Here is an 11,946-nt window from a genome sequence, read left to right as displayed (position 1 = left end):
TTAAAACATGGAAATAGAGTGTAGCCTTGAGACATTTGTGGTTGTGTAAGTTAGTGAATCATGTTTATTCTCTACAGTAAATTATGTACTGTAAAGTGCAGTAAATTATTTGTCATGCTATACGTGCAAACACACGAGGGTGGAAAGAATACAAATTCTGAAGCCATACTCTCTTGTTTGCCGTCAAACGAAACGGTTGACCACAGCCGTGTGTGTGTGTGTGTCCCGTCGCAAAACGCGGCGAAAACTCCCACACGACATTAGTGTGATTAAGGTGTGTACATGTCTTAATTCGATTTGTGTTTACTTCGAGTATGACTTTAGCCGGATTAAGGTAATCAGAAATCACTGTTTACATAGTAGTTTCTTAATCAGAGTATTGTTTTATATCTGAATATTGTTGTCCATGTAAACATACTGACTGTCTTATGCTGAATTCGGAACCATACTATCATACTTACTATTTCTCTCGTATAAAGATACGGTAAACATAGTACGAGTAGTATACTAGTATGCGGTTCCCAATTCAGAAACACATTATATTGTCATATTTTAAACAGCTTTTAAATGACATAACAATGTGTAATTACTATTTAATTACCCAAATGTGTTGTGTAATGAGATAGTTAATTGTTTTTCATGGTTAAAACTCAAATACCAAGTAAATGCTCAGCTCAGCAGTCGTGAGGTGTGGTCAGCTCATTATGTAATAGCAACGCATGACTTACTTCTAAAAAAGGTACTGAATGTCCTCACTGCTTATTCTGTATTTCTGTGAAACACAGATCCAAACCAGCTGATGCGGTTGTCTGCCCGAAGCTATTATTACCGTTTCTGGCAATAAAAATAGAAATATTCTCTCAGATGAGTGAGGCATGTCTTGTCACAGTTCCACTGGAGCGCCTTGGATTCCTGCGAGCTCTTTATCTCCGTTTCAAATCTGAAAAGCAGAACTCCAAAGAAGAGCTAAATCACCTCAGGGCTTCTGACTGGTCGGTCTGGTATTTTTACCCTCGTTCCCCCTGAATTTCGTCTGAATCAGGGAACACTTTGCTGGGCCTTTAGAGGGAAACAACATTTTAAATGTTTTAGATACAAAGTGGGAACATTTGCCGTTTTAAGTGTACAAAGTCTACAAGTCATCCAAAGGTCTATGGAAACTTGAAACACATATAGAAACGTAACATGCTTATCTCCTCGTTCTGAAGTATGAATAGTTTTTCCACTGTTTTACAAGTTATGCAAATTGTTCCTCATTTAGGATAAGAATATGCATGATGTCATCCGCTCTTCACTGTTTCCATGCGCTCTGTTGCGCTGCTATTTTAGCGTGCTGTTGTAAGCAGGATGTTGCAGGGCTCGCTTTGGCCTTATGTTGAGCAATGCTCAGAGATATGCACAGGGCTTGTAATGCCATTTCAGATCGTTGGTAATCAAGATTAGTAACATCCTGTATGAGAGCATTTTAGCCATTTCAGAGAAGTGCTCTTTGAGAAAGATTAGCTGACTTACTGAGGAATGCAGCACTCGTGCTAAACTTCTCATTCTTATAAGGTGAGGATTGCGATTCTTGCGATTTTTGCCCGCAGAGTAAACATTGCTCGGAAAATTTCAAAGACTGGATGAGCGACCTAAGCCATATCTAGAGACCTGGAGATCATGGACTCTTTTGAAATGTGACAGTATAAGTCAGAGGTCATCAACCCTGCTCCTCGGGACACACTGTCCTGCAAAGTTTATATCCAGCCTGCTTCAGCACAACTACAGGGGTAGTTTACACAAGACTTTTTATGTGTTTTGGCCGTTGTCAATACAAGATCTTGACCACAAGTGTATGCATCTCTTGATAGAAATAAAGGTTGATTTCCATCAAGAGGCGCATCAATTTTTGGTCAAGATCTTCAATTGACAATGCAAGAGTCCAGCACTGTGTAAAGTCTCCTCCAGCACATCCCAAAGACTTTCAATGACTTTAATGTCTGGACTCCGAGGTGCCAAATCATGTGTGAAAATGATCCTTCATGCTCCTCACAACCATTCTTTCACAATCTGAGCCGGATGAATCTTGAAATTGTCGTCCTGGAATATGGCCATGATGTGTCTTCCTACATGGGTGTTTAAGAAATGAAAAGCTACACACGTAGAAGAACTGTTGGCAAAGATATAACATGCTAGAAACATAATAATCACTACAAAAAGGATCCAGTTCTAGACTCTTAAGCATTTGCCTATTTAAATCCAAACAGGGACTTTTTTTTTGACCGGGAAGTGTGTAAGAATAGTTCACCCAAAAATGAACATTTCCTGATTAATAAATCACCCCGAGGCCATCCTTTATGTATATCAATTTCTTTCCTTAGCCGAAGGGAAATTAAGGAAACATTCCAGGATTTTTTTCCATCTAATGCAAGTGAATGACCATTTTTAACGGTCTAAAATCCATATTTAGGGAGCTTCAAAGGGTTCCACACAAACCCCAGTCAACATATTTTCTTGCGAAACGATCAGTCACTTTCAGAAAAAAACGCCTTTGTCCAGCTCTGCAAAGCGCGTTTCCAAGACGGTTGAGTTCACGACCTCTCGCATTACATATGCGGCAAGAACTGTTTACAAATGAAGAGAAGGAGCGCTGCCCAAAACAAATAGTCATTGTATAAGAGTAGTTGTTTCGGTTTATTGTTAGAAATGGTCCGTTTGGGTGTGTATCCTGGATGTTAAATCCTCAAGTAAACAATGGAATGATTCTTGCTGCTTAAGTCATGCGTGACCATCCCAACCATATATATATACATAGATTAGCGGCTGTTTCTATGGGCCGCTAGAAGTTAGCCGCCTGCCATATTGGAACAGTCAAAGTTGGTCCGTCAACACTCAAGAGCATCTGCAACCGTAGTTATGCACATGTATGAATATCTATATTTGCAATAGACTTCAGCAGATGATTTTCACAGAATTTAGTTTATCATTAACACAAAACAAGATGGAGTTAGCTAACAAAATATCAAAACGTTACCATAGTTTAAAACCTGTAATATTGAGTTAATACATATAAAAACACTAATCAACACATTCGCACATGTGAAAGGTTATCCCACTTCTTCAGGAAATTTAATCTTTACAGTTTTTAAAGCCAGCAATGCTGTGGCATCTTGGAAAAAGCTTACAATTTTACTGTGAGACAGCATCTGAAAAGTTGACTGTTCCAAGATGGCGGACGCGTCGTTGTGCCTGGAGCGCTTGAATGTGGCATTTATACATCACGTGAGAGTTCGTGAACTCAACCGCCTTGAGTCATTTTCTTTATCAAGCAAAGTATATGTTGATTTGAGAATGTTTAGATGTGTCCCGCCCTGTCTTCCTGTTTCAGTGGAAATGACATCAACACACTGAATAACACTGGCACTCCAGTCAGCCTTTAAGAATATGGATGCACCTCTAGTTTTATTATTCTGTAACTTTATTTTAATTACAAGATTCAATTGTTTGTTGCCATGTAAATGCATTAAAAAGAAAGTCTTGAAATGTCATTGCGTCACTGAGAGTCCAAGATGTTATATACAGTAACTCTGCAACATGCCCTCACATGGCTAAAGTAGTCATAGTCCTAGGCCATACGCACAATGAGCGTGATTATGTATATGTAGGTGTGTTTACATATTACACTTGTATGAGTAGGAGTCAGACGTGCCCTGCGTGACTCACTCGTATCCACTGACTGCACTATATCAGAGAAACATGCCAAACAAGCATTTGTGAGATTTGTTGAGTCTTTTGTGAGTAGTAGACACTTTTAGGCAGTAACCAGCCGTGTAACGACAGAGCTCAAGACTGTCGAAATATTGACGCCAACCCTCTCACAGCCGCTTCTCTGCACAGAGATTACATCATTTCCCTTTCGTCATACAGGAAAAGCGCAGCTCCACAGCTGCAAATGAGAAAAGTGACAAAGAGGTGCTTGTAAGGGGACGTCCCTCTGATCGTGATCGGCGACTTCTCATTTTACTACAGCCCTTCATGTCGTAAGCATTGGTTATCACAATCGCCATAGCGGTACCGCTTTATTTTCATAGACATCAGAGATAAGTGTTCTGGGAAGTTGTGACATCTGTTGTAAAGTTGGGTTGGAAGTTGATAACACACAAAAAAAAGAATTCATGTGAATATGAAAAGTGGGTTACACTTTATTTTATTTACTCAAATAAGTACTGAGTACACTCTAAAAAATGCTGGGTTGTTTCAACCCAATTTTGGGTCAAATATGGACAAACCCAGCCGTTGGGTTAAATTTTTTAATTAAATTTTTTAACCCAACTTTTGGATTTGTTCATATTTGACCCCAAATTGGGTTGAAACAACCCAGCATTTTTTAGAGTGTAATATTAATGCACTACATGTACTTACTAGTTAGGGTTAGTTACTTATCATAGTTATTATTACAGTAAGTACATGTAGTAATGTATCACTACCCCATAAATGTAATGTATGTACACATATGAAATATACATATATTAAATATATCCACATATATAAAATATATATGCCCATATATAAAACCTATTAGAAAATGGAACAATTGACATTTAAACCAGCCCATATATTTTATGTATGTATAATAGTGTTTTTTTATATACTTTCATATAATTATCAGTTTTCAAATAGAATTTGTGTAGTATTTTTTTTGTTTTTATGAGCTGGTCAAGAAGAGGTAAAACAATAATAAATAATACATTTTATTTATAAAAGATTTGAAAATTAGATAGAAATTGGAATGAAATGTGGATATGTACTTGAAATAAATAGTTAAATAGTAAATAGTTTGACATATAAATTAAACATATCGGTGACATATATGGTCAAAACATGCAGTATTATATAAATAATAATCGTATACATCATATTAATATATGTCAATATACTCATTTAATATGGCAAATTTATATATGTTAAAAACCTATATCAACATATATGTAGAGATATGTATATATGTGATAGCAATATATTGTCTTATATTTAGCATAAATGACGTCGTCACTAGCGATATAGGGATATATGTCATATATTACATTTCCGTATGGGGTACGTCACCTTAAAATGAAGTGTTACTGAAAGTGCTGCACTATTACAACAAGCTGCTATTTCCTTTCAGTAGTTTTTGGTTAATTCCTTAATATTGGACCTTTTGTTGTCGATTCATTATTTTAATAATTATACTACCTCATACTTCCACTTAGCTGGGGAGAAATTCAACTCTGATATTTCAGTCTGACTTACATTTGATTTGTCACATATACTTCCTTGAATGGGTTCTCTTTAAATCCACAACTTCCTTAATTCTTAAGAAAAGAGCCCTGTCAAGGCAGCACACGTTGAGCTCAGGAAAGACCAAAGCAGGCACGGCTCACGGCTTGTGAAAGAGAAAAAAAGGAAAAGGCGTGAGACGTCGTGAAGTGTTAACGACAGCGCGCTTCTATTGTAGCTCACTGTGTTGTGTAATCACAAAGAAGTTCTGTGGAATCACATTATCACCCAACCGGCTACTAGAGAATTTGACATTTGATTACGAGTACACTGGAAAGGCAGCTGCCTTAGAAGTGAAAAATAACGACCTATATAACAATAACCCCATCATGAAAGGATCTTTTGTCTTTTTTTTTTTATCACAGCAACTGAAAATAGAAACAACTGTATGCTTGCTTATGGGTTAGATTTGAACACATCCTTAATCCTCAGTTAAACTTCTGTTCCAAACTCATTTTGCTGTTTTAGAGAGAGGCGTGCTCTAATTTCCCTAAGTGGACAATAAAATGGGCAAAATGTATATTATAGACTTCCACTGAAAGAGGGAGCTGATCCACATCTAGAGACCAGAACTTCATAGAGACCTGAGGGCGAGACCTAGCAACTCAATGAGAACTTTTTAGCAACATTGTTGACATATCAGTGATTTTATCAACTTTTCACACCCCGTAAGCGACTTTTTATCAAAAAAGCAACAAATATCGTGACTTTTTGGACTGCTTGTCATTATATCATACTCGTTCGTTTGTATTGTATTGGACATTCGGCTATATATTGTATTAAAATACAGTATATGAGCACGGATTAAGAGAGAAAACAGATGTAAAGATCGTGTTACATCATCTACCGACATTTAGGCCGCATTTACACTGCAGGTCTTGATGCCCAATTACGATTTGTTGACAATATCTGATTTTTTTTTTTTTTTTTTTGGACAATCCCACTTACATCTTCTTTTAAAACTGACCCATATCTCATATCTGCATTTACACTATGCACTTGCCGAAACAACCCAAGGTAGACGTACTGACCCGGAAAAGCTTTGGCCAAAAAGGAAGTAAATTCACCGTAATTTGTAATGGACGCAAACCAAATGTAAATAAAAGCTATCAAACGCGCATAACTATAGAATGAATTATTGATGCGCACGTGAGCGTCATCTGCGTTTCTCACAGGTTCGCGTTTAAAGTCTGTGTAGAGAGAACGGTGTCGTCTTAGCGGCCCCTAATTTAATAACAAATTATCGTTGCGACGGAAGTGAATCAATCAAAACTTACTTTAGCTGAAAAAAATATCTTTATTGAAGAACCACTATAAAGCCAATCTCTGTTACCTTAAATTATCCGTTTATCACTGTATAGCTGCTTTGAAACTATCTACATTGTTAAAAGCGCTATATAAATTAAGATGAGATTGAGATTGAGAATAACATGTAATCATGAAATCAATAAAAAAATACCGTAACTATTCCAATTACAATTATTTTAAAATGTAATATAAGGACTTAATTTTTGGAATCTGATTACGTAAATGTAACCAGTTGCTACCCAGCTCTGCTTTTAAGTTAATAAGTAACGCTAGTTTAAAAATAGAACTTTTAATTGTGTTATTAAAAATTCAAACAAAGACGCCCAGCCAAGGGGAGAAAAAGTAACGCAAAAGTAATCTAACACATTACAATCTATAAAAAAGTAACAGAAATAGCTACTTTTTAAGGGAGTATTTTTAAAAGTAACTTTCCTCACCGCTGCATATTCACAGCTGAGAGAACTTGCACACAAACAGCTGACTATCATTGGATTCTGATGAAGGTTTGTTCTGCACATGCGTGCCGGTTGCACGCCTGTGTGTGGCTGGTATGAAACTGTCTCCGGGGTACAGCTCTCATAGGGCTCATGTGTTGTGACAGGCGTGTTTTTTTCTCGCTTTACTGTAAACGTCAGAATAGCAGGAAGAAGAAAAAAGGCAAAGGGTTGTGAGTACAAAATGTACGAAACTGTCTGTTTGTCAGAAGTACCTTACTTCTCTGTGGTGAAATTTTTTTTTTTTCCCCTCTCGACCAATACTCGAGATTTAAAATTTTGTGTGATAATTCCATGGGCGTGACCTTGAAGCATTTGGTTTGTGTTTTATTGCAAAACTCTGTAATAGTTCTGGAAGGGGATCATTTAGCACAGCATGAAACCAAAACACAAGTTTTGAGTTTGAACATGAATGAATCACCGTAGTGCAGTTTTCAATGAAAAGGTGTGTATCAAGCTTCATCAAGGTCTGAACTCTGACTCGAATGGATATTTTTCCTCATTGTGACATATTAATTCTGCCAATGTATTGATTGCCACATGCTCTTACTCACACAAATGCAATCTTCTCTATCACACTCACATTCTCAGACGAATCCTCACACACACACACACACACACACACACTCCCCAGCTGTCTAAGTACACTACATGCACACAGCGTGACTTTACAAATCTGACTGGTTTCCCAGCAGACTTCAAGTTCAAAAGACTTCGAAACAGTCACACCTCTTCCCTTTTGTCACAGTCTCTACCGAGTAAAGCTCGACTCAGAGATAAAGAGATCAGCTGTTACTACACACACACACACACACACTAGTCAAAGCTGTGGACACTTGACTGAATTAATGACCCTTATTTTAAAAGTTTTGATCTACAGGCTTCTGCTTAAATGCTTGAAATTAGTTTTCTAGACAAATATAAATGGGCTGTAAGCTAGATTTGAATACAAGTTTTAGCCACTACATAATTCAATTTGTGTTATTTAGTTGATGACATACTTTTGCTATAGAATAGTAACAATAAAGGGACGAGTAGGTGTGTTCAAGCTATTGACTTTTCAATGTGTTGTAACCTTAAAATGTGGATAGAATCTGATTACGTACTTCATACAAAAATAAAATAAGATTGAAGAAGTTGACGTAGTTGGAAAGTTACTAATAGTCAGTAAAATGTCTAAAGTAGACCATCGAACTTAAGTGCAACCCGAAAATAAAATGGGTAACACTTTATTTTAGTATCATTGTTACATACTATAGTAATAACTTTAAATTATGCATAATTACATGCAACTAACACTAAACCAAACTCTAACCCTATACTAAGTAAATGTAGTTGCTTAATATTATTCAGTACTTAAATGTATAGTTACAGTGTAACAAAGATACCTTAAAATAAAGTCATTGTATCATTTGTAATGACCTTTTAATTGGAATATAACCGGTTATCTCTTCTCGCATATTGTATCTACTCAGTTGTCCAAGGTTGTTCCTTTAAACACTGAGTAAAACATTGACTGTAATCCCGAGCTTCCTCATATCAGTCAAAAGTTTTACTGGAACAGCCTTGCCGGAGAGAGCGAGGGGAGGATCATTCCCGCTCGCTAAAGTGAATATCTCTGAATCAACTTTAACCCTTCCAGGAGAAGAGCTGCGGGAATCTGAATCATAGCTCTGATTCATCTACAAATACATTTGAGAAATTAAAAACCCAAGACATGGAATTCATTTGTACAAAAATAGTGCTCTTTAATAAATTATTGAAATGTTCTTTTTTGATATATATAAATATAAATACGTAACATCAGAACATGGTTGAGGTGTCTTTACAAAAGATAACCGATCTTCATAAATGTAAACAGTGTCTTGTATGACAAGGTGAAGCATGGGCGATCTTTTTAGACACAGACCACTCATGCAATGTTAATACATTCAATAACGAGCAGTGTCGTTTAAACAGCTCCCGACACACACACACACAAACCACACGTCGACTCTACAAAAACACAGACATTTTGTTTCAAAGTGTCGCTCTTTCAAGTACAAGTCCGTTTTTTATACATGTTCAGTCCTGGTGTGTTTTATCCAAACTGCTTTTTTGTTCCCAGCCAGAAGTCGTTTCTCAACAGCTTGTGCCTCAGTGCTACGCTGTTACTCACTTCTTCCTTTTTTTCCTTTGAAAGGCACAAATATTTACTTGGAAGAAGGCGGTGGCGGCTGGTTTCGGTTACACGGCTTGCAGTCTTCCCTGCAGATTCGGGGCAGGCAGTGCAGAGGCAGTGATTGTTGCCCACAGATCCTGGCACTGGTGCAAGCGAAGGACCGGTACAAATGTCCATTCACTGGCAAGAACGAGGCTTGGAGAGATCAGTCACGTGAGACTCCATCAGTGACAGTGCAACTCCATGAACAGTTCAATACTTCTTTGGCCCAACAAGCCTCCAGGGACCTTTTGGGCTCGACTAGCTTCAGCTCCCTCGTGGCTTCGACGTAGCTCACAGATCAGTGCATCTCTATCAGTCGCTAGCAGTCGTTTAAATGGGAGCATCGTACTCTTGTAGGAAGTCTTTGAGCTGTTGTGGCAGCTGCTCTCTCTTGTCAGAAACGTCTGTATGTCCATTCACAGTCTTCCTGCATAGGTGTTGCAGGGAGGACATTATGCAAGGTAGGGGTCTTAAAAGCTCCAGAGGGATTTTCTCCCCGCCGGTGTAGATGTAGTACGAGCTTCTCGAGTTTCCAATGGACAGGGCGCTTCTGGGCGAGGGCATGTAGTGATGGACGAGCTTTAGCACGCAGTCGAAGCGCGGCACGGACTGCATGCTCTTGGAGTCCGTCTGCAGGAAAAAGGACTTGTTGTCGCACTGAACCCGCAAGTTCTTGGTGCCCGACTCAGTCTTCACGCTGAGCGTGAAGAAGTGCCGGTTGTCCGAACTGTCCCTGACCAGAAAGGTCCCGGTAGTCTCAGAGTTCAACAGGTGGTTGGCCTCTTTTCCGTTGATGGACCCCCAGTAGAAGCCGCTCTCCTGGAGCATCCGGATGGCGTGTTGCACCATCTGGTATTGCAGCTTGGAGCTGAAGGTTTTGTAACGGTGAGACGGCAGCCGCATGCTTGTGTCCAAAAGGCTGCTGCTCATTGCGTTGTCAAACTTGCTGTGGGTTACCATGGCGTGAGCCTCTCAAAGCTGGTAGCAGGAGCCTGTGGAGAAAGACTTCGATGAGTACCACAGGAAACACACGTTCAATGAGTCAACGGGGGGTTTGAAGCCAGTTTTTCAAACCAAGACATTTGATACTGTTCTATCATTGCTGATTGAAGTACATGTAGTTAAGATACCCAACTTAATCATGTACAAAAATTATTTGAATTTGCTGTAATTATGATTGCTTGACAAAATGTTAAAATAATAAGCTAATAGGCTAATAGCTCTTACTCCTTATATTGGCTGAACATAAGTGTTGGTAACACTTTATTTTACAGTGTACTTGTTACACATGTAAGTTACTGTATTAGTAACTATAAATGATGTGCAACTAACCCTAAACCAAACCTTATACATATAGTTAATTATTATTACTCATGTATTTTACACTGTAACACGAACACCATAAAAGAGTTACACTTTATTTTAAGGTGTCTTTGTTACACTGTAAGTATACATTTAAGTACTGAGTAATATTAACAAACTACATGCACTGTTAGGGTTTGGGTTAGTTGAATTTAATCATGCACAATTTATAGTTATCACAACTAATGGTAGCCTACATGTAATATGTGTAACAATTACATGGTAAAATAAAGTGTTGCCAATAAAGTGTAACCTAAGTATTGTGTATAGCTATTAAGGAGTAATAATTATTAAGTTAACCCAATAAAAAGATGTCTTAAATATAAAGTCAGAGCTGGCACTCTGATTAGTTTACCAAGAATATATTCTGAAAACCTCTCTTACCTTTTAGTCTTTTTTAGATAGATGAGAAGTGTTTGTAATATCCACAGACTGTAGTAGTCTCTCTCTTTCTCCTCTACTTGTGTCTCGTTAAGAGAAGTTAGTGTTTCTCTTCGCTGGTCGTGCTGTACTTCTGTGTTATTTGTAGTGGCCTCCTCGGCATGTTTGGCTCCGCCCACGCCCAGAGCTCTTCCAGTAAGGCTAGGTTGTCAGTAATACTATTCCTGGTACTTCACATGCTCTTCCCCTCCCCCTCTCCCTCTCTCTCTCTCTCTCTCTACTCTTCCAGATCTACCGTCTTACTGTAAACGTATTCCCTCACACAACAACTCCCCATTGTTGATGAACAGAATCCGTTTCCTAGTAACAGTGATATTTCGAATTTCGAATTCTACGCGAGTGTTCGGGCACAAATTCCCGCCACGTGTGCATGCTTGCGTGTTAAAGGATCTGTTTAGATGATATAGTGTATACAAAAGTGTATGGTATTTAACACATTTGAGGCCAACAACATATTAACTCGACTCGTGAGCTCTCTCTGACACACGATAAGTCTGACTGAATACGCATATCTATCCACAAGAGGACGCTAATGTTGTCATTATAAGATACTAACTAAATATATAATAGTAAAGTTAACAAGATAGCACAAAGCACACGTTTTATTTTAGCTAGAAACGTTAATTAATTAATTAATTATAATGAAAACTGCGCAAAGCATGTATTTTAAACAATGCAGGCGTAGCCTAATAATCATGTTTATGTAAATACAAACATGTATTTACATGATATGCATCTATTTATATCATATGTATCTGAAAGACTATATTATACATTTTAAAAATACAATAAATATAAAACCCTAATAGGTAATGACACAAAATGCTATTAAAAAATCTG

At 37.9% G+C, this 11,946-nt stretch overlaps 1 protein-coding gene across 1 annotated transcript; it reads right to left on the bottom strand.

The window, feature by feature from the left end:
- Nucleotides 1–8,823: 8,823 nt before the first annotated feature.
- socs3a (suppressor of cytokine signaling 3a) lies at nt 8,824–11,213 on the bottom strand. Its single transcript, XM_079628820.1, has 2 exons — nt 11,050–11,213; nt 8,824–10,295 (listed from the first exon to the last, which is right to left on the bottom strand). The coding sequence occupies exon 2, from the start codon at nt 10,261–10,263 to the stop codon at nt 9,634–9,636; it is 630 nt and encodes a 209-aa protein (XP_079484946.1). The 5' UTR covers nt 10,264–10,295; nt 11,050–11,213; the 3' UTR covers nt 8,824–9,633.
- Between the last annotated feature and the right edge of the window lie 733 nt (nt 11,214–11,946).

The sequence above is a fragment of the Phoxinus phoxinus genome, assembly GCF_949152265.1.
Source record: "Phoxinus phoxinus genome assembly, chromosome: 1".
Lineage (NCBI taxonomy): Eukaryota > Metazoa > Chordata > Actinopteri > Cypriniformes > Leuciscidae > Phoxinus > Phoxinus phoxinus.
The sequence above is the reverse complement of the archived record's forward strand: the minus strand, read 5'-3'. Positions and strand labels throughout refer to the sequence as shown.